The 23183-nt window shown below is 55.3% G+C and overlaps 1 protein-coding gene across 1 annotated transcript in view; it reads right to left on the bottom strand.

Moving 5' to 3' along the window:
- The window catches only part of LOC147118175 (RNA-binding protein 39-like), a 105399-nt gene that overhangs the window by 25787 nt on the left and 56429 nt on the right, over positions 1–23183 (bottom strand). Inside the window, exons 6-7 of the mRNA XM_085983671.1 lie at positions 9041–9178; positions 3699–3764 (exon numbers count right to left, since the gene is read on the bottom strand). Coding sequence (XP_085839797.1) covers positions 3699–3764; positions 9041–9178 — 204 coding nt within the window. The remainder of the gene's footprint in view (positions 1–3698; positions 3765–9040; positions 9179–23183) is intronic.

The raw sequence follows: 23183 nt of genomic DNA, 5'->3' as shown, positions 1-23183 counted from the left end.
GCATTGGGGCGGTACTGTCACATAAATTCCTTGATGGTTTGGAGAGGCCGATAGCTTTTGCGTCACGCTCGTTAACTTCTGCCGAGCGTAACTACACCCAGATTGACAGAGAGGCCCTCAGCCTAGTGTGGGGGGTGAAGAAGTTCAATCACTATCTGCACGGTCAAAAATTTACTCTACTAACCGATCATCAACCTCTTGTCTCCATTTTCAACCCTCAGAAGGGCGTACTGATAATGACAGCACAATGGCTTCAGAGATGGTCCCTTTTCCTAGGGGCACACCAATATGAAATCGAGTACAGGGAAACTAAACAGCATGGAAATGCTGATGGATTGTCACGTCTACCGTTGCCGACGGTGGAAGAAGAAGACCTTGCAGTGGATCCAATGGAGTTATTCCACTCGACCATAGTCGAATGTCTCCCTGTGACGAATGCAAACATAGAAAAGGAAACACGGAATGACCCGACACTATCATGGGTCTATGATTTAACGGTGAAGGGATGGCCAGCACATGGCGAACCACTGCTGCCAGCATTTTTGTCAAGAAGAGAACAGCTGTCAGTGTGCAGAGAAACCTTGATGTGTGGATCCAGAGTAGTAATTCCACCTAAGTTGATGGATAGAGTGCTCAATGAGCTTCATGAGGGTCATCTGGGTGGGGTAAAAATGAAGTGCTTAGCCAGAGCGTTTGTGTGGTGGCCGGGAATTGATAGAGAAATCGAAGAGATGACCAAGAGCTGTGCAGGATGCCAGAAGGTCCAAAACGCCCCACCACAAGCTCCTCTGCATCCATGGGAGTGGCCCTCATCTCCATGGCAAAGGGTGCACATTGATTTTGCTGGTCCCTTCATGGACTCGATGTTTTTAATTGCGGTGGATGCACATTCAAAAGCCAGGAATGGGCTGCCTGAACAGATTTGCTCTGACAATGGACCACAGTTTGTGTCTGAAGAGTTCCGGAGGTTCTTAAAGAACAATGGTGTTAAGCATTACACATCTGCCCCATATCATCCAGCCACTAATGGATTGGCCGAGAGGTTTGTCCAAACATTCAAGAAGGCTATCAAGGCAATGTGTAATGAAGATATACCCCTACAACACAAGGTGGACAACTTCTTGTTTGCCTACCGGAATGCGACACATGCGGTTACCAACCAAACTCCAGCCATGATGTTCTTCAATCAAAGACTACGATGCCGCTTGGATTTGGTTAAGCCAAACGTCCGAAGAGATGTGGAGAACAGGCAGTTTCAGAATATGAATGAAAGGCCGACCAGGAGTTTTAAGATAGGTCAACCAGTTTTGGCCCGGGACTACCGCACTGAGAAATGGCAGCCAGGAACGATTTGTACATGACAAGGACCTCTCATGTATACCGTGGACGTTGGGGAGAGCATTGTAAGACGCCATGCTGACCAGATTCTAGAGTCACTGGAAAACGTCAACTCCACACCACGATCTGATACACCTGGCAATGAAATCGACGTTCCAATTGCAGCTACCGCAGAACCGGTAATATTGGAAGCAGATGAACCAAACAACGACATTCATTCCGACTCAACATTGCCAGAAGAACCTGATACTCCAAAGAGGCGTTATCCAGACAGAATCAGGAAGCCTCCTCAAAGACTGAACTTATAATTGCTTAAACTTAACCAATGAATCTAGCAACAGTAATTGTGATTGTAATTCGTTATCATTAGTGTTAAATGAATGTTATGTACTGTTTATCTAAAAGGGGAGGAATTGTTGTGTATGTACCTTTAAGAGAATAACTGGTCTCAGACTGCAGTACTGGCAGTGACCACCCCTGTATAAAAGGCGCTAGAAAGCCTCTGTTGTTTAGTTTCGTTATGGACTTCCACCAGTAAAGATCTGTTTGTTTTCTCTCCTGCTAGTCCGTGTCTCAATCATTCACGGACTTAACAGTCACAGAGATAGGGAGGGTAGTAGGGGCTGGAGTAGGTTACAGAGATAGGGAGGGTTGTAGGGCTGGAGGAGGTTACAGAGATAGGGAGGGTTGTAGGGGGCTGGAGGAGGTTACAGAGATAGGGTGAGCTGCAGGGCTGGAGGAGGTTACAGAGATAGGGAGGGTTGTAGGGGCTGGAGGAGGTTACAGAGATAGGGAGAGTTGAAGGGACTTGAGGAGGTTACAGAGATTGGGAGAGTTGTAGGGCTGGAGGAGGTTACAGAGATAGGGAGAGTTGTAGGGCTGGAGGAGGTTACAGAGATATGGGGGTTGTAGGGCTGGAGGAGGTTACAGAGATAGGGAGGGCTGTAGGGGCTGGGGGAGGTTACAGAGAGAGGGAGGGTTGTAGGGCTGGAGGAGGTTACAGAGATAGGGAGGATTGAAGGGGCTGGAGGAGGTTACAGAGATAGGGAGGGTTGTAGGGCTGGAGGGGATTACAGAGATAGGGAGGGTTGTAGGGCTGGAGGAGGTTACAGAGATAGGGAGGATTGAAGGGGCTGGAGGAGGTTACAGAGATAGAGAGGGGTGTAGGGGCTGGAGGGGGTTACAGAGATAGGGAGGGTTGTAGGGCTGGAGGAGTTTACAGAGATAGGGAGAGTTGTAGGGCTGGAGGAGGTTACATAGATAGGGAGAGTTGTAGGGCTGGAGGAAGTTACAGAGATAGGGAGGGTTGTAGGGGCTGGAGGAGGTTACAGAGATAAGGAGGGTTGTAGGGGCTGGAGGAGGTTACAGAGATAGGGAGGGTTGTAGGGGCTGGAGGAGGTTACAGAGATAGGGAGGGTTTTAGGGGCTGGAGGAGGTTACAGAGATAGGGAGGGTTGTAGGGGCTGGAGGAGGTTACAGAGATAGGGAGGGTTGTAGGGCTGGAGGAGGTTACAGAGATAGGGAGGGTTGTAGGGCTGGAGGAGGTTACAGAGATAGGGGGGTTTGCAGGGGCTGGAGGAGGTTACAGAGATAGGGAGGGTTGAAGGGGCCGGAGGAGGTTACAGAGAGAGGGAGGGCTGAGGGCCAGGGAGGAGGTTACAGAGATAGGGAGAGCTGTAGGGCTGGAGGAGGTTACAGAGATAGGGAGAGCTGTAGGGCTGGAGGAGGTTACAGAGATAGGGAGGGTTGTAGTGCTGGAGGAGGTTACAGAGATAGGGAGGTTTGTAGGGCTGGAGGAGGTTACAGAGATAGGGAGAGTTGAAGGGACTTGAGGAGGTTACAGAGATTGGGAGAGTTGTAGGGGGCTGGAGGAGGTTACAGAGATAGGGAGAGCTGTAGGGCTGGAGGAGGTTACAGAGATAGGGAGGTTTGTAGGGCTGGAGGAGGTTACAGAGTTAGGGAGAGTTGAAGGGACTTGAGGAGGTTACAGAGATTGGGAGAGTTGTAGGGCTGGAGGAGGTTACAGAGATAGGGGGGGTTGTAGGGCTGGAGGAGGTTACAGAGATAGGGGGGGTTGAAGGGGCTGGAGGAGGTTACAGGGATAGGGAGGGTTGTAGGGGCTGGAGGAGGTCACAGAGATAGGCAGGTTTGTAGGGGGCTGGAGGAGGTTACAGAGATAGGGAGGGTTGTAGGGGCTGGAGGAGGTTACAGAGATAGGGAGGGTTGTAGGGGCTGGAGCAGGTTACAGAGATAGCGAGGGTTGAGGGCCAGTGAGGTTTTTGAACACCAGGATGAGAATTTTAAAGTCGAGGTGTTGCCAGAACGAGTAGGAGGAGCCGGGATTTCCCAGCACGACTCACCGTGACGAATCCGTAACCTCTGGAAATCCCAGTGTCTGGGTCTTTGATCAGGTGCAAGCTGTCAATCTGAGCGAGAGAGAGAGAAATGGACCATGAGTTAGAGTAGAGAGTATGAGAGAGACAGAGGCTGAGAGAGAGAGAAACAGATAGACGGAGAGAGACAGAGAGAGAGAGAGATGGAGAGAGAGAGAGATGGAGAAACAGTGAGAGAGAGAGAGAGAGAGAGACAGAGAGAGAGAGATGGAGAGAGAGACAGAGAGATAGAGACAGAGAGAGAGAGACAGGGAGAGAGAGACAGGGAGAGAGCGAGAGACAGGGAGAGAGAGATGGATAAAGAGAGGCGGGGAGAGAGAAAGAGATGGAGAAAGAGAGAGAGAGAGAGAGAGAGAGACAGAGAGAGAGAGATGGAGAGAGAGACAGAGAGAGAGACAGAGAGAGAGAGACGGGGAGAGAGAGAGACAGGGAGAGAGAGATGGAGAGAGAGAGACTGAGAGAGAGAGAGACGGAGAAACTGAGAGAGAGAGAGAGAGACGCAGTGGATGAATCAGAGAGAGCGAATGGGTGAGCAAAGGATGGAGAAGATGAGTGAGAGATTGGGAGAGAGCAAGAGGGGGAGAGACAGATGGAGTGGATGAGTGAGTGATGGGGAGAGGAGGATTGAGAGTGGGAGAGACGGAGAGAGAGAGACAGGGAGAGAGAGATGGAGAGAGAGAGATGGAGAGAGAGAGATGGAGAGAGAGACAGAGAGCTAGAGACAGAGAGAGAGAGACGGGGAGAGAGAGACGGAGAGAGAGAGATGGAGAGAGAGAGATGGAGAGAGAGAGATGGAGAGAGAGAGAGACAGAGAGAGAGAGAGATGGAGAGAGAGAGAGACGGAGAGAGAGAGATGGAGAGAGAGAGAGAGAGAGAGAGAGAGAGAGAGAGAGACAGGGAGAGGGAGAGAGAGAGAGAGAGACCACCACCACACCAACCGGGACCAGAGAGGATCCCCATGCACAACAACAATATCAGACCTGCACCACTCCTGTCATACAGCGGAACAGGTCGGCTCCCAGCCAGACAGAGGGAGAGATGCACAGGGCGTACGCAATACCTCAGGCAGAGACAATCCATTAAGAGACACTAAGCAGACGTGCAGCAGCATCTACTTCCGCCTTATGGATCAGAAAAGAAAAAGAAAAATCATGGACTAATTACTAGAAAGAATTGTAACCAAGTAGTATTAATATTTATAGACAATTGAGATGATCTTTTTTCCCCCATTTAGACACGACAAACACATATCATTCTTTAACCTATCATAGTAAAAGATAAAACTTAACATGAAATCCTTATATATTTCGACCTGGAATATCCAAGGTCTACGCTCTTCGGTGCTCGACGTGAAGAGTAGGACCCCAGAGTTCATAGATGAAACTAAAGATCTGGATATTATCATTTTACAGGAAACTTGGTATAGAGGAAAAGGACACACTGGCCACCCCCAAGGGTACACAGAGCTGGTGGTCCCCTCCAATAAATTACCAGGAGTAACCCAAGGCGGGAACTCTGGAGGCATACTGATTTGGTTTAAAACAGAGCTTAAGAATTGCATCAAATTTATAAAAAAGGGCAAAAACCACATGTGGCTCAAAATTGAGAGGGGGATTATCTCTAACACTCAAGATGTTTTCATTTGCGCACTCTATATCCCCCCAATGGAATCCCCGTACTTTAAAGAGGACACCTTCTCCAACATTGAGAGGGAGATTATCCAATTCCAGGCCCAGGGGAACTTATTGATCTGTGGTGACTTCAATTCAAGAACTGGCGAAGAACCAGACTTCACCAATAATCAGGGAAACAATTACATATTCGGGAATAACCACTTCGATATCCCTTCCCTTCCATACAGGCATAACTGCGACAAGCAGAAAAATACCAACGGAAAACAGCTCCTGCAGCTCTGTGGAAGCCTGGGTCTGTACATTGTCAATGGTAGGTTCATGGGAGACCTCCTAGGAAGATCGACCTATTGCTCACCTCTTGGCTGTAGCACCGCAGACTATATGATTACGGATTTGGACCCATCCTCTTTCAGAGCATTCACAGTCAAACCACAAACAACACTGTCAGACCACAGCCAAATTACTATGTACCTTAAAAAGACAGAAACAACCAACACAGAAACACAACCCAGTAAGCTGTACAACACCAAAAAATCGTACAGATGGGCCAAAAACAGCACGGAAAAATACCAGGATGCAATTAGCAATGAATCAACTCAAGCTCTATTGGACACCTTTCTGGACAACATATACACTCACAATAAAGAAAGCGTAAACCGGGCAGTGAATAACCTAAACAATATTTTTGATAATTTGGCAACAAGGTCAAACTTGAAAGCTCGCAAGAACAAACCCAAAACAAAAAACTATGAAAAATGTTTGACCCAGATTGCCATAACATGAGGAAAAAACTTAGAAAAATATCAAACCAAAAACACAGACAGCCAGAAAACGAGGAATTATGCCTTACTTATTGTCAGACACTAACTCAATACAGAAACACACTCAGAACCAAAAAAGAGCAGTATATTAAGAATACACTCAGCTCCATTGAGGAATCCATTGATTCCAATTGTTTCTGGGACAACTGGAATACATTACACAAAAAACAACATGACGAATTGGCCATTCAAAATGGAGACACATGGGAAAACCACTTTGAAAAATTATACCAGAAAAACACACTAAGACCAGAGCAACACCAAATATGCAAAAAACTGGAAAAGCTCGAAATGGCCATAAAAGATAACCAAAACCCGCTAGACTCCATAATAACAGAAAAAGAACTAGTTGTAAAACTCAAGGACCTGCGACCAGGAAAAGCTTGCGGTGCAGACGGCATACTAAGCGAGATGATTAAACACACAGACGATAAAATGAAACTGGCTATCCTAAAACTCTTCAACTTGGTTCTGAGTGTCGGTTACTTCCCTGATATCTGGAACAAAGGACTCATAATGCCCATATACAAAAGTGGGGACAAAGTCGACCCAAATAACTATCGAGGCATCTGTGTAAACAGTAACCTGGGGAAGGTATTCTGTAGTATCATAAACAAAAGACTTATAAACTTCCTTGAGGAGCACAATGTCTTGAGTAAAAGCCAAATTGGATTCCTGCCAAACGATAGAACATCAGATCATATCTTCACCCTACAGACCCTAATTGACAAACATGTTCATCAAAACAAAAGCAAAATCTACGCATGCTTTATAGATTTCCAGAAGGCTTTCGATTCCATCTGGCACGACGGTTTATTCCTGAAACTTATCGAAAGCGGGGTAGGGGGAAAAACATATGATGTAATTAAATCAATGTATACAAACAACAAATGTGCAGTTAAAATTGGAGACAAACAAACAAAATACTTCCCACAGGGGTGGGGGGTGACGCAGGGCTCGCCCATCTCACCGACACTCTTTAATATTTACATAAATGAATTGGCAAAACTACTTGAACAATCTACAGCACCCGGCCTCACCCTATATGAATCCAAGGTTAAATTCCTCCTCTATGCAGATGACCTGGTTCTGCTGTCACCAACTAAGGAGGGTCTACAGCAGAACCTGGATCTGCTGGAGTCGTTCTGCCAGACCTGGGCCCTGACAATAAATCCCCAAAAAAACAAAGTCCTTGTGTTCCAGCAAAGATCCAGACATCAGGGACCCAAAATAAATTTCACAGTAGGAACAACCAAAATTGAACAAACCACTAACTACACATACTTGGGCTTAAAAATCAGTTCTACAGGAAATTTTCATCTGGCTGTGAATGAACTGAAAGAGAAAGCAAGAAGGGCTTTCTATGCCATTAAAAAATCAATCCAAATAGAAGTCCCAATTAGCATTTGGCTAAAAATGTTCAAATCAGTAATTGAACCAATTGCACTCTATGGCAGTGAGGTGTGGGGACCGCTAACACAACAAGAATTTGCAAAATGGGACAAGCACCCAATTGAGATCCTACATGCAGAATTCTGTAAAAGTATCCTCCGGACTCAAAGGAAAACCGTAAACAATGCATGCAGGGCAGAACTAGGCCAATATCCATTAATAATCACTATCCAAAAAAGAGCAACCAAATTTTAGAAACACCTAGAAATGAGCAACCCCAATGCTATCATTACGAAGCCCTGAAATGCCAAGAGAGGACCATAAAGAAGAATACCCTCAGTCAACTAGTCCTGGGACTCAGTGAAGTAACTACTAACACTACTAACAATAACCAGCCCCAGGACAGTGACAGCATAACACAAAGAATTCGACCCAACACAATCGTCGCTAAGCAAAAGGAAAAATATCTGTCATATTGGGCAGAAACAACAAAAACCCAAAGCAAACTCAATTGCTACTTGGCCATAAACAGACAATACAGCATGGCTGATTACCTGACCAGGGTAAAGGATAGCAAACTGAGAAAAACCTTGACAATGTACAGACTTAGTGAACATAGCCTGGCGATCGAAAAAGGTAGACACAGGCAGACCCAGCTACCAAGAGAGGACAGGATATGCTCTCACTGCAGTCAGGGAGTGGTGGAGGCAGAGATGCACTTCCTCACAGCTTGTAGAAAATATCAGGGAATAAGGGAGAATTTCTACCCAAAATTCACAAAAATATGCCCGGAATTCAGAAATTTGAATGACGACCAAACACTCCCATACCTACTAGGGGAAGAGAGAAATTGTGTAACCTTAGCGGCACACTACGTTACAGCTTGCCATAAACAGAGGGACAACCACTAAATATAAGAAAAGAGTATATACAAATTATATGAATGTATATTTATACACTCAGGGATATATCTGTTTGTACACTGTATGGATAGATCTGTATTTTTGTGTACAACCATGAATGTTTTTCGATGCTTTGGCATGCCAATAAAGCGATTTGAATTTGAATTTGAATTTGAGAGAGACAGAGAGAGAGAGAGAGACAGAGAGAGAGGCAGAGAAAGAGACAGAGACAGAGAGAGGGTGACGCATTGGATGAGTCAGTGAGAGCGAATAGGTGATCGAAGGATGGAGAGGATGAGTGAGAGATGGAGAGAGAGCAAGAGGGGGAGAGAGGGATGGAGTGGATGAGTGAGGGACAGGGAGAGGAGGATTGAGAGTGGGAGAGAGACGGAGAGAGGGAGCGATGGAGAGTGGGAGAGAGACGGAGAGAGGGAGAGTGGGAGAGAGATGGAGAAAGAGAGTTGGAGAGTGGGAGAGAGACGGGGAGAGAGAGAGACAGATTGAGAGTGGGAGAGAGAAGGAGAGAGGGCGAGTGAAGCCTGAGGCGGAAACCCACTGACCTTTCCGAACGGCTGGAAGATTCCCCTGAGCATCTCGCCGGTGATGTTGGAATGGAGCGATCCCACGTAGAGCCTCATGGGTCCATCCAGCCCCTTCTGCTGGCTGCCGGCCATGGACGTCGGCCGGTTCTTCTCAGCCTGTTGGGGACGGGAATGGGGGGAAGGAGGAGAATTAAAGAGTTGGGCCCCAGTGAGGTTAGAGTCATAGAGTTATACAGCACAGAAAGAGGCCCTTCGGCCCATCGTGTCCGCGCCGGCCATCAAGCTCTGTCTAATCTAATCCCATATTCCAGCACTTGGTCCATAGCCTTGTATGCTATGGCGTTTCAAGGGCTCATCTAAATGCTTCTTGAATGTTGTGAGGGTTCCTGCCTCTACCACCCTTTCAGGCAGTGAGTTCCAGATTCCAACCACCCTCTGGGTGAAAAAGTTTTTCCTCAAATCCCCTCTAAACCTCCTGCCCCTTACCTTGAATCTATGCTCCCTGGTTATTGACCCATCTACTAAGGGGAAAAGTTCCTTTCTATCTACCCTATCAATGCCCCTCGTAATTTTGTACACCTCAATCAGGTCCCCCCTCAGCCTTCTCTGCTCTAAGGAAAACAACCCCAGCCTGTCCAGTCTCTCTTCATAGCTGAAGCGCTCCAGCCCAGGTAACATCCTGGTGAATCTCCTCTGCACCCTCTCCAATGCAATCACATCCCTCCTATAGTGTGGTGACCAGAACTGCACACAGCCAACCAGTTCTCTATCCAAGTCAATACCTTGCCTCCAATCCCATGTGCCTTAATTTTACACGCTAATCTCTTATGTGGGACCTTATCGAAAGCCTTCTGAAAGTCCAAATACACCACATCCACTGGTTCTCCCTTATCTATTCTACCAGTTACATCCTCAAAAAATTCCAGTCGATCAGTCAAGCACGATTTACCTTTTGTAAATCCATGTTGACTTTGTCCGATCCTGTCACTGTTTTCCAATCTGTCTCTTAGTCTCTTCTGCTTTCCATCCTATCACTGACTTTCCCTTTGTACTTTCATCCCCTCCCCCTTTTCCCAGCCCCTAAACTTGCATTAAGACCTATTGCTTTTCCTGCTTTTTTCCAGTTCTGACAAAAGATCTTCGAGCTGAAACTTTGACTCTGTCTCTCTCTCCACGGATGTTGCCTGGCCTGCTGAGTTTTCCAGCGTTTTCTGTTGTTATTTCGGATTTCCAGCCTCCGCAGTATTTTGCTATTGTTTTTTAGTGCTGTTGGCTGAGGGTTAAATATTGGCCCCAGGACACCGGGGAGAACTCCCCCTGCTCGTCTTCGAAATCATGTTCATTGGAACTTTTCCGTCCACCTGCTTACCATTGCTTCCCAAATAATTGCAACTCCGACAGTGCGGTGCTCCCTCAGTACTGCTCCCTCCGACAGTGCGGCACTCCCTCAGTACTGCTCCCTCCGACAGTGCGGCGCTCCCTCAGTACTGCCCCTCCGACAGTGCGGCGCTCCCTCAGTACTGCCCCTCCGACAGTGCGACGCTCCCTCAGTACTGCCCCTCCGACAGTGTGGCGCTCCCTCAGTACTGCTCCACCGACAGTGCGGCGCTCCGTCAGTACAGCTCCTCCGACAGTGCGGTGCTCCCTCAGTACTGCCCCTCCGACAGTGCGGCGCTCCCTCAGTACTGCCCCTCCGACAGTGTGGCGCTCCCTCAGTACTGCCCTTCCGACAGTGCAGCGCTCCCTCAGTACTGCCCGTCCGACAGTGCAGCGCTCCCTCAGTACTGCCCCACCGACAGTGTGGCGCTCCCTCAGTACTGCTCCACCGACAGTGCGGCGCTCCGTCAGTACAGCTCCTCCGACAGTGCGGTGCTCCCTCAGTACTGCCCTTCCGACAGTGCAGCGCTCCCTCAGTACTGCTCCTCCGACAGTGCGGAGTTCCCTCAGTAATGCCCCTCCGAAAGTGCAGCGCTCCCTCAGTACTGCCCCTCCGACAGTGCAGCGCTCCCTCAGTACTGCCCCTCCGACAGTGCGGCGTGCCCTTAGTACTGCCCCTCCGACAGTGCGGCGCTCTCTCAGTACTGTCCCTCCGACAGTGCGGTGCTCCCTCAGTACTGCTCCTCCGACAGTGCGGTGCTCCCTCAGTACTGCCCCTCTGACAGTGCGGTGCTTCCTCAGTACTGCCCCTCCGATAGTGCGGCACTCCCTCAGTACTGCCCCTCTGACAGAGCGGTGCTCCCTCAGTATTGCCCCTCCAACAGTGCAGCGCTCCCTCAGTACTGCCACTCCTGCAGTGCAGCGCTCCCTCAGTACTTCCCCTCCGACGGTGCAGCGCTCCCTCAGTACTGCCCCTTCAAAAGTGCGGCGCTCCCCCAGTACTGCCCCTCTGACAGTGTGGCACAACCTCAGTACTGCCACCCGACAGTGCGGAACTCACTCAGTACTGCCCCTCCGGCAGTGCGGCGCTGCCTCAGTACTGACCAATCCGCCAGTGCGGCACTCCCTCAGTACTTCCACTCCGACAGTGCGGAGCTCCCTCAGTACAGCCTCTCTGACAGTGCGGTGCTCCCTCAGAACTGACCCTCCGACAGTGCAGCGCTCGCTCAGTACTGCTCCTCCGACAGTGCGGCGCTCCCTCAGTACTTCCCCTCCGACAGTGCAGAGCTCCCACATTACTGCCCCTCCGACAGTGCGGTGAACACTCAGTACTGCTCCTCCGACAGTGCGCTGCTCCCTCAGTGCTGCCCCTCTGACAGTAAGGCGCTCCCTCAGTACTGCTCCTCCGACAGTGCGGCGCTCCCTCAGTACTGCCTGTCCGACAGTGCGGCGTTCCTCAGTACTGAACCTCCGACAATGCAGCACTCCCTCAGTACTTACCCTCCGACATTGCGGCGCTCCATCAGTACTGCCCCTCCGACAGTGCAGCGCTCCCGCAGTACTGTCCCTCCAACAGTGCGGCGCTCACTCAGTACTGTCCCTCCGATGGTGCGGCACTCCCTCAGTACTGCCCCCCTGACAGTGGAGCACAACCTCAATACTGCCCCTCCAATTGTGCGGAGCTAACTCAGTATTGCCCCTCCAACAGTGCAGCACTCCCTCAGTACCGCCCTTCTGACAGTGCGGCGCTCCCTCAGTACTGCCCCTCCGAAAGTGCAACACTTTTTCAGTACTGCACCTCCGACAGTGCTGCGCTCCTTCTATACTGCCGCTCCGACGTTGCGGCACTCCCTCAGTACAGCCTCTCCGACAGTGCACTGCTACCTCAGTGCTGCCCCTCCGATGGTGCGTTGCTCCCTCAGTACTGCCCCTCCGACAGTGCAGCGATCCCTCAGTACTGCCTCGCCAACAGTGCGGCGCTCCTTCAGTACTGCCCCTCCGACAGCGGGGCGCTCCCTCAATACTGCACCTCCGACAGACCAGCGCTCCCTCAGTATTGCCCCTCCTGCAGTGCAGCGCTCCTTCAGTACTGCCCCTCCGACAGTGCAGCGCTCCCTCAGTATTGCCCCTCCGACAGTGCAGCGCTCCCTCAGTACTGCCACTCCTGCAGTACAGCGCTCCCTCAGCACTTCCCCTCCGACAGTGCAGCGCTCCCTCAGTACTGCCCTTTCAAAAGTGTGGCGCTCCCCCAGTACTGCCCCTCCGACAGTGTGGCACTACCTCAGTACTGCCACCCGACAGTGCGGAACTCCCTCAGTACTGCGTCTCCAGACAGTGCAGCACTCCCTCAGTACCGCCCTTCTGACAGTGTTGCGCTCCCTCAGTACTGCCCCTCCGACAGTGCTGCACGACCTCAGTACTGCCCCTCCAATTGTGCGGCGCTACCTCAGTACTGCCCCTCCGACAGTGCGGCGCTCCCTCAATACTGCCCCACTGACAATACAGCGCTCCCTCGGTACTGATGATCCAAAAGTGCAGCGCTCCCTCGGTACTGCACCTCCGACAATGTGGCGCTACTCGGTACTGCCCGTCCGACAGTGCAGCATTCCCTCAGTACGGCCCCACCGGCAGTGCTGTGCTCCCTTTGTACTGCCCCTCCGAACGTGCAACACTCCCTCATTACTGCCCCTCCGACAGTGCAACACTCCTTCAGTACTGCCCCTCCGACATTGCGGCGATCCCTCAGTAATGCGCATCCGACAGTGCAGTGCTCCCTCTGTACTGACACCCTGACAGTGCAGCGTTCCCTCAGTACTGCCCCTCCGACAATGTAGCGCTACCTCAGTACTGCCCCTCCGACGGTGCAACACTCCCTCAGGACTGCCCCTCCGACAGTGCGGCGCTCCCTCAGTACTGCCCCTCCAACATTGCAGCGCTCCCTCAGTACTGACCCTCCGACAGTGCGGCACTCCCTCAGTACTGCCCCCCCAACAGTGCAGCGCTCCCTCAGTACTGCCCCTCCGATAGTGCGGCACTCCCTCAGTGCTGCCCCGCCGATGCTGTGTCACACCCTCAGTACTGCCCCTCTGACAGTGCAGTTCTCCCTCTGTCCTGCCCCTCCCACAGTGCAGCACTCCTTCATTACTGCCCCTCTGACAGTGCAGCACTCTCTCAGTGCTGCCCCTCCAACAGTGCAGCACTCCCTCATTACTGCCCCTCCGACAGTGCTGCACTCCCTCAGTACTGTCCCTCCAATTGTGCGGCGCTACCTCAGTACTGCCCCTACGACAGTGTAGCACTCCCACAGTACTGCCCCCAGACAGTGCAGCACTCCGTCATTACTTCCCCTCCAACAATAGAGTGCTCCCTCGGTACTGATGCTCCGACAGCGCTGCGCTCCCTCAGTACTGCCCCTCTGACAGTGAAGCGCTCCCTCAGTACTGCCACTCCTGCAGTGCAGCGCTCCCTCTGTCCTGCCCCTCCGACAGTGCAGCACTCCCTCAGTACTGCCTCTTCAAAAGTGCGGCGCTCCCTCAGTACTGCCCCTCTGACAGTGTGGCACTACCTCAGTACTGCCACCCGACAGTGCGGAGCTCCCTCAGTACTGCCCCTCCGGCAGTGCGGCGCTGCCTCAGTACTGACCCCTCCGACAGTGCGGAGCTCCCTCAGTACTGCCTCTCCGACAGTGTGGTGCTCCCTCAGAACTGACCCTCCGACACTGTAGCACTCGCTCAGTACTACTCCTCCGAGAGTGTGGCGCTCCCTCAGTACTTCCCCTCCGACAGTGCAGAGCCTCCTCAGTACTGCCCCTCCGACAGTGCAGCACTCCCTCATTACTGCCCCTCCGACAGTGCTGCACTCCCTCAGCACTGCCCCTCAAATTGTGCGGCGCTACCTCAGTACTGCCACTCCGACAGTGTGGCACTCCCTCGGTACTGCCTCCCGACAGTACAGCACTCCCTCAGTACCGCCCTTCTGACAGTGTTGCGCTCCCTCAGTACTGCCCCTCCGACAGTGCTGCACTACCTCAGTACTGCCCCTCCAATTGTGCGGCGCTACCTCAATACTGCCCCTCTGACAGTGCGGCGCTCCCTCAATACTGCCCCACTGACAATACAGCGCTCCCTCGGTACTGATGATCCAAAAGTGCAGCGCTCCCTCGGTACTGCACTTCCGACAATGCGGCGCTACTCGGTACTGCCCGTCCGACAGTGCAGCATTCCCTCAGTACTGCCCCACCGACAGTGCTGTGCTCCCTTTGTACTGCCCCTCCGAACGTGCAACACTCCCTCATTACTGCCCCTCCGACAGTGCAACACTCCTTCAGTACTGCCCCTCCGACATTGCGGCGATCCCTCAGTAATGCGCATCCGACAGTGCGGTGCTCCCTCTGTACTGACACCCTGACAGTGCAGCGTTCGCTCAGTACTGCCCCTCCGACAATGTAGCGCTACCTCAGTACTGCCCCTCCGACATTGCAGCGCTCCCTCAGTACTGACCCTCCGACAGTGCGGCACTCCCTCAGTACTGCCCCACCAACAGTGCAGCGCTCCCTCAGTACTGCCCCTCCGATAGTGCGGCACTCCCTCAGTACTGCCCCGCCGATGCTGTGTCACACTCTCAGTACTGCCCCTCTGACAGTGCAGTTCTCCCTCTGTCCTGCCCCTCCCACAGTGCAGCACTCCTTCATTACTGCCCCTCTGACAGTGCAGCACTCCATCAGTACTGCCCCTCCGACAGTGCAGCACTCTCTCAGTACTGCCCCTCCAACAGTGCAGCACTCCCTCATTACTGCCCCTCCGACAGTGCTGCACTCCCTCAGTACTGTCCCTCCAATTGTGCGGCGCTACCTCAGTACTGCCCCTACGACAGTGTAGCACTCCCACAGTACTGCCCCCAGACAGTGCAGCACTCCGTCATTACTTCCCCTCCAACAATAGAGCGCTCCCTCGGTACTGATGCTCCGACAGTGCTGCGCTCCCTCAGTACTGCCCCTCTGACTGTGCAACACTCCCTCAGTACTGCCCCTCTGACAGTGAAGCGCTCCCTCAGTACTGCCACTCCTGCAGTGCAGCGCTCCCTCTGTCCTGCCCCTCCGACAGTGCAGCACTCCCTCAGTACTGCCTCTTCAAAAGTGCGGCGCTCCCTCAGTACTGCCCCTCTGACAGTGTGGCACTACCTCAGTACTGCCACCCGACAGTGCGGAGCTCCCTCAGTACTGCCCCTCCGGCAGTGCGGCGCTGCCTCAGTACTGCCTCTCCGACAGTGTGGTGCTCCCTCAGAACTGACCCTCCGACACTGTAGCACTCGCTCAGTACTGCTCCTCCGAGAGTGCGGCGCTCCCTCAGTACTTCCCCTCCGACAGTGCAGAGCTTCCTCAGTACTGCCCCTCCGACAGTGCAGCACTCCCTCATTACTGCCCCTTCGACAGTGCTGCACTCCCTCAGCACTGCCCCTCCAATTGTGCGGCGCTACCTCAGTACTGCCACTCCGACAGTGTGGCACTCCCTCGGTACTGCCTCCCGACAGTACAGCACTCCCTCAGTACCGCCCTTCTGACAGTGTTGCGCTCCCTCAGTACTGCCCCTCCGACAGTGCTGCACTACCTCAGTACTGCCCCTCCGACAGTGCGGCGCTCCCTCAATACTGCCCCACTGACAATACAGCGCTCCCTCGGTACTGATGATCCAAAAGTGCAGCGCTCCCTCGGTACTGCACCTCCGACAATGCGGCGCTACTCGGTACTGCCCGTCCGACAGTGCAGCATTCCCTCAGTACTGCCCCACCGACAGTGCTGTGGTCCCTTTGTACTGCCCCTCCGAACGTGCAACACTCCCTCATTACTGCCCCTCCGACAGTGCAACACTCCTTCAGTACTGCCCCTCCGACATTGCGGCGATCCCTCAGTAATGCGCATCCGACAGTGCGGTGCTCCCTCTGTACTGACACCCTGACAGTGCAGCGTTCCCTCAGTACTGCCCCTCCGACAATGTAGCGCTACCTCAGTACTGCCCCTCCGACAGTGCAACACTCCCTCAGGACTGCCCCTCCGACAGTGCGGCGCTCCCTCAGTACTGCCCCTCCGACATTGCAGTGCTCCCTCAGTACTGACCCTCCGACAGTGCGGCACTCCCTCAGTACTGCCCCCCCAACAGTGCAGCGCTCCCTCAGTACTGCCCCTCCGATAGTGCGGCACTCCCTCAGTACTGCCCCGCCTATGCTGTGTCACACCCTCAGTACTGCCCCTCTGACAGTGCAGTTCTCCCTCTGTCCTGCCCCTCCCACAGTGCAGCACTCCTTCATTACTGCCCCTCTGACAGTGCAGCACTCCATCAGTACTGCCCCTCCGACAGTGCAGCACTCTCTCAGTACTGCCCCTCCAACAGCGCAGCACTCCCTCATTACTGCCCCTCCGACAGTGCTGCACTCCCTCAGTACTGTCCCTCCAATTGTGCGGCGCTACCTCAGTACTGCCCCTACGACAGTGTAGCACTCCCACAGTACTGCCCCCAGACAGTGCAGCACTCCGTCATTACTTCCCCTCCAACAATAGAGCGCTCCCTCGGTACTGATGCTCCGACAGTGCTGCGCTCCCTCAGTACTGCCCCTCTGACTGTGCAACACTCCCTCAGTACTGCCCCTCTGACAGTGAAGCGCTCCCTCAGTACTGCCACTCCTGCAGTGCAGCGCTCCCTCTGTCCTGCCCCTCCGACAGTGCAGCACTCCCTCAGTACAGCCTCTTCAAAAGTGCGGCGCTCCCTCAGTACTGCCCCTCTGACAGTGTGGCACTACCTCAGTACTGCCACCCGACAGTGCGGAGCTCCCTCAGTACTGCCCCTCCGGCAGTGCGGCGCTGCCTCAGTACTGACCCCTCCGACAGTGCGGAGCTCCCTCAGTACTGCCTCTCCGACAGTGTGGTGCTCCCTCAGAACTGACCCTCCGACACTGTAGCACTCGCTCAGTACTGCTCCTCCGAGAGTGCGGCGCTCCCTCAGTACTTCCCCTCCGACAGTGCAGAGCTTCCTCAGTACTGCCCCTCCGACAGTGCAGCACTCCCTCATTACTGCCCCTCCGACAGTGCTGCACTCCCTCAGCACTGCCCCTCCAATTGTGCGGCGCTACCTCAGTACTGCCACTCCGACAGTGTGGCACTCCCTCGGTACTGCCTCCCGACAGTACAGCACTCCCTCAGTACCGCCCTTCTGACAGTGTTGCGCTCCCTCAGTACTGTCACTCCGACTGTGCTGCACTCCCTCAGTACTGCCCCTCCAAATGTGCAGCGCGACCTCAGTACTGCCCCTCCGACAGTGCGGCGCTCCCTCAATACTGCCCCTCCAACAATACAGCGCTCCCTCGGTACTGATGCTCCAACAGTGCAGCGCTCCCTCGGTACTGCACCTCCGACAATGCAGCGCTACTCGGTACTGCCCCTCCGACAGTGCAGCATTCCCTCAGCACTGCCCCACCGACAGTGCTGCGCTCCCTTTGTACTGCCTCTCCAAACGTGCAACACTCCCTCAGTACTGCCCCTCCGACAGTGCAACACTCCTTCAGTACTGCCCCTCCAACATTGCGGCGCTCCCTCAGTACTGCACATCCAACAGTGCACTGCTCCCTCTGTACTGACACCCTGACAGTGCAGCGTTCCCTGAGGACTGCCCCTCCGACAGTGCGGCGTTCCCTCAGTACTGCCTCTCCGACATTGCGGCGCTCCCTCAGTACTGACCCTCCGACAGTGCGGCACTCCCTCAGTACTGCCCCCACAACAGTGCAGCGCTCCCTCAGTACTGCCCCTCTGATAGTACGGCACTCCCTCAGTACTGCCCCGCCGACGGTGTGTCACACCCTCAGTACTGCCCCTCAGACAGTGCAGCGCTCCCTCAGTACTGCCCCTCCGACAGTGCAGCACTCCCTCATTACTGCCCCTCCGGCAGTGCAGCACTCCCTCAGTAGAGCCCCTCCGACAGTGCAGCACTCCCTCAGTACTGCCCCTCCGACAGTGCAGCACTCCCTCATTACTGCCCCTCCGACAGTGCTGCACTCCCTCAGTACTGCCCCTCCAATTGTGCGGCGCTACCTCAGTACTGCCCCTATGACAGTGTAGCACTCCCACAGTACTGCCACCAGACAGTTCAGCACTCCGTCATTACTGCCCCTCCAACAATGGAGCGCTCCCTCGGTACTGATGCTCCGACAGTGCTGCGTTCCCTCAGTACTGCCCCTCCGACAGTGCAACGTTCCCTCAGTACTGCCCCTCCAACAGTGTAGCGCTCCCTCAGTACTACCCCTCCGACAGTGCAGCGCTCCCTCTGTCCTGCCCCTCCGACAGTGCGGCGCTCCCTCAGTACTGCCCCTCCAACAGTGCAGCGCTCCCTCAGTACTGCCCCTCCGACAGTGCAGCGCTCCCTCTGTCCTGCCCCTCCGTCAGTGTAGCGCTCCATCAGTACAGCCCCTCCGGCAGTGCAGCAATCCCTCAGTACTGCCCCTCCGACAGTGCAGGGCTCCGTCAGTACTGCCCCTCTGACAGTGCAGCGCTCCCTCTGTCCTGCCCCTCCGACAGTGCAGCGCTCCCTCTGTCCTGCCCCTCCCACAGTGTGGCGCTCCCACAGTACTGCCCCTCCGACAGTGCAGCACGCATTCAGTACTGCCCATCCGACAGTGCAGTGCTCCATCTGTTCTGCCCCTCCGACAGTGCGGCGCTCCCTCAGAACTGCCCCTACAACAGTGCAGCGCTCCCACAGTACTGCCCCTCCGACAGTGCAGCGCTCCCTCAGTACTGCCCCTCCGTCAGTGCGGCGCTCCCTCAGTACTGCCCCTCCGAAAGTGCGGTGCTCCCTCAGTACTGCCCCTCTGACAGTGCAGCGCTCCCTCAGTATTGACCCTCCTGCAGTGCTGCGCTCACTCAGTACTGACCCTCCGACAGTGCAGCGATCCCTCAGTATTGCCCCTCCGACAGTGCAGCGCTCCCTCAGTACTGCCACTCCTGCAGTGCAGCTCTCCCTCAGTACTTCCCATCCGACAGTGCAGCACTCCCTCAGTACTGCCTCATCAAAAGTGCGGCGCTCCCTCAGTACTGCCCCTCCGACAGTGTGGCACTACCTCAGTACTGCCACCCGACAGTGCAGAGCTCCCTCAGTACTGCCTCTCCGACAGTGCGGTGCTCCCTCAGAACTGACCGTCCGACAGTGTAGCACTCGCTCAGTACTGCTCCTCTGACAGTGCGGCGCTCCCTCAGTACTTCCCCTCCGACAGTGCAGAGCTCCCTCAGTACTGCCCCTCCGACAGTGCAGCACTCCCTCATTACTGCCCCTCCGACAGTGCTGCACTCCCTCAGTACTGCCCCTCCAATTGTGCGGCGCTACCTCAGTACTGCCACTCCGACAGTGTGGCACTCCCTCGGTACTGCCACCCGACAGTACAGCACTCCCTCAGTACCGCCCTTCTGACAGTGTTGCGCTCCCTCAGTACTGCCCCTCCGACAGTGCTGCACTCCCTCAGTACTGCCCCTCCAAATGTGCGGCGTGACCTCAGTACTGCCCATCCGACAGTGCGGCGCTCCCTCAATACTGCCCCTCCGACAATACAGCGCTCCCTCGGTACTGATGCTCCAACAGTGCAGCGCTCCCTCCGTATTGCACCTCCGACAATGCAGCGCTACTCGGTACTGCCCCTCCGACAGTGCAGCATTCCCTCAGTACTGCCCCACCGACAGTGCTGCGCTCCCTTTGTACTGCCTCTCCAAACGTGCAACACTCCCTCAGTACTGCCCCTCCGACAGTGCAGCGCTCCCTCTGTCCTGCCCCTCCGACAGTGCAGCGCTCCCCCTGTCCTGCCCCTCCCACAGTGCGGCGCTCCCACAGTACTGCCCCTCCGACAGTGCAGCACGCACTCGGTACTGCCCCTCCGACAGTGCAGTGCTCCCTCTGTTCTGCCCCTCCGACAGTGCGGCGCTCCCTCTGTACTGCCCCTCCAACAGTGCAGCGCTCCCTCAGTACTGCCCCTCCAACAGTGCAGCGCTCCCTCAGTACTGCCCCTCCGTCAGTGCGGCGCTCCCTCAGTACTGCCCCTCCGACAGTGCGGCGCTCCCTCAGTACTGCCCCTCTGACAGTGCAGTGCTCCCTCAGTGCTGCCCCTCCAACAGTGCAGCGCTCCCTCTGTCCTGCCCCTCCCACAGTGCGGCGCTCCCTCAGTACTGCCCCTCCGACAGTGCAGCGCTCCCTCAGTACTGCCCCTCTGAAAGTGTGGCACTCCCTCAGTACTGCCCCTCCAACAGTGCAGCGCTCCCTCAGTACTGCCGCTCCGACAGTGCGGCGCTCCCTCAGTACTGCCCCTCCGACAGTGCAGTTCTCCCTCAGCAGTGCCCCTCCGACAGCGCGGCGCTCCCTCAGTACTGCCCCTCCAACAGTGCGGCCCTCCCTCAGTACTGCCGCTCCTGCAGTGCTGTGCTCACTCAGTGCTGACCCTCCGACAGTGCAGCGCTCCCTCAGTATTGCCCCTCCGCCAGTGCAGCGCTCCCTCAGTACTGCCACTCCTGCAGTGCAGCTCTCCCTCAGTACTTCCCATCCGACAGTGCAGCACTCCCTCAGTACTGCCTCTTCAAAAGTGCGGCGCTCCCTCAGTACTGCCCCTCCGACAGTGTGGCACTACCTCAGTACTGCCACCCGACAGTGCGGCACTCCTTCAGTACTGCCCCTCCGGCAGTGCGGCGCTGCCTCAGTTTTGACCCCTCCGACAGTGCGGAGCTCCCTCAGTACTGCCTCTCCGACAGTGCGGTGCTCCCTCAGAACTGACCTTCCGACAGTGTAGCACTCGCTCAGTACTGCCCCTCCGACAGTGCGGCGCTCCCTCAGCACTTCCCCTCCGACAGTGCAGAGCTCCCTCAGTACTGCCCCTCCGACAGTGCAGCACTCCCTCATTACTGCCCCTCCGACAGTGCTGCACTCCCTCAGTACTGCCCCTCCAATTGAGCGGCGCTACCTCAGTACTGCCACTCCGACAGTGTGGCACTCCCTCGGTACTGCCTCCCGACAGTATAGCATTCCCTCAGTACCGCCCTTCTGACAGTGTTGCGCTCCCTCAGTACTGCCCCTCCGACAGTGCGGCACTCCCTCAGTACTGCCCCTCCAAATGTGCGGCGCGACCTCAGTACTGCCCCTCCGACAGTGCGGCGCTCCCTCAGTACTGCCCCTCCGACAATGCAGCGCTCCCTCGGTACTGATGCTCCAACAGTGCAGCGCTCCCTCGGTACTGCACCTCCGACAATGCAGAGCTACTCGGTACTGCACCTCCGACAGTGCAGCATTCCCTCAGTACTGCCCCACCGACAGTGCTGCGCTCCCTTTGTACTGCCTCTCCAAACGTGCAACACTCCCTCAGTACTGCCCCTCCGACAGTGCAACACTCCTTCAGTACTGCCCCTCCAACATTGCGGCGCTCCCTCAGTACTGCCCCTCCAACAGTGCAGCGCTCCCTCTGTCCTGCCCCTCCCACAGTGCGGCGCTCCCTCAGTACTGCCCCTCCGACAGTGCAGCGCTCCCTCAGTTCTGCCCCTCTGAAAGTGTGGCACTCCCTCAGTACTGCCCCTCCAACAGTGCAGCGCTCCCTCAGTACTGCCGCTCCGACAGTGCGGCGCTCCCTCATTACTGCCCCTCCGACAGTGCAGTTCTCCCTCAGTACTGCCCCTCCGACAGCGCGGCGCACCCTCAGTACTGCCCCTCCGACAGTGCGGCGTTCCCTCAGTACTGCCCCTCCGACAATGTAGCGCTACCGCAGTACTGCCCCTCCGACAGTGCAACACTCCCTCAGGACTGCCCCTACGACAGTGCGGCGCTCCTTCAGTACTGCCTCTCCGATATTGCGGCGGTCCCTCAGTACTGACCCTCCGAAAGTGCGGCACTCCCTCAGTACTGCACCCCCAGCAGTGCAGCGCTCCCTCAGTACTGCCCCTCCAATAGTGCGGCAGTCCCTCAGTACTGCCCCGCCGACGGTGTGTCACACCCTCAGTACTGCCCCTCAGACAGTGCAGCGCTCCCTCAGTGCTGCCCCTCTGACAGTGCAGCACTCCCTCATTACTGCCCCTCCGACAGTGCAGCACTCCCTCAGTACAGCCCCTCCGACAGTGCAGCACTCCCTCAGTACTGCCCCTCCGACAGTGCCGCACTCCCTCATTACTGCCCCTCCGACAGTGCTGCACTCCCTCAGTACTGCCCCTCCAATTGTGCGGCGCTACCTCAGTTCTGCCCCTACGACAGCGTAGCACTCCCACAGTACTGCCCCCAGACAGTGCAGCACTCCGTCATTACTGCCCCTCCAACAATAGAGCGCTCCCTCGGTACTGATGCTCCGACAGTGCTGCGCTCCCTCAGTACTGCCCCTCTGACTGTGCAACACTCCCTCAGTACTGCCCCTCCGACAGTGCAGCACTCCCTCATCACTGCCCCTCCGACAGTGCTGCACTCCCTCAGTACTGCCCCTCCAATTGTGCGGCGCTACCTCAGTACTGCCTCTCCGACAGTGTGGCACTCCCTCGGTACTGCCTCCCGACAGTACAGCACTCCCTCAGTACCGCCCTTCTGACAGTGTATCGCTCCCTCAGTACTGCCCCTCCGACAGTGCTGCACTCCCTCAGTACTGCCCCTCCAAATGTGCGGCGTGACCTCAGTACTGCCCCTCCGACAGTGCGGTGCTCCCTCAATACTGCCCCTCCGACAATACAGCGCTCCCTCGGTACTGATGCTCCGTCAGTGCAGCGCTCCCTCGGTACTGCACCTCCGACAATGCAGCG

This window comes from Somniosus microcephalus, chromosome 4 (assembly GCF_052327205.1).
Source record: "Somniosus microcephalus isolate GS21.2 chromosome 4, FLI_Smic_1.0, whole genome shotgun sequence".
NCBI lineage: Eukaryota > Metazoa > Chordata > Chondrichthyes > Squaliformes > Somniosidae > Somniosus > Somniosus microcephalus.
The sequence above is the reverse complement of the archived record's forward strand: the minus strand, read 5'-3'. Positions and strand labels throughout refer to the sequence as shown.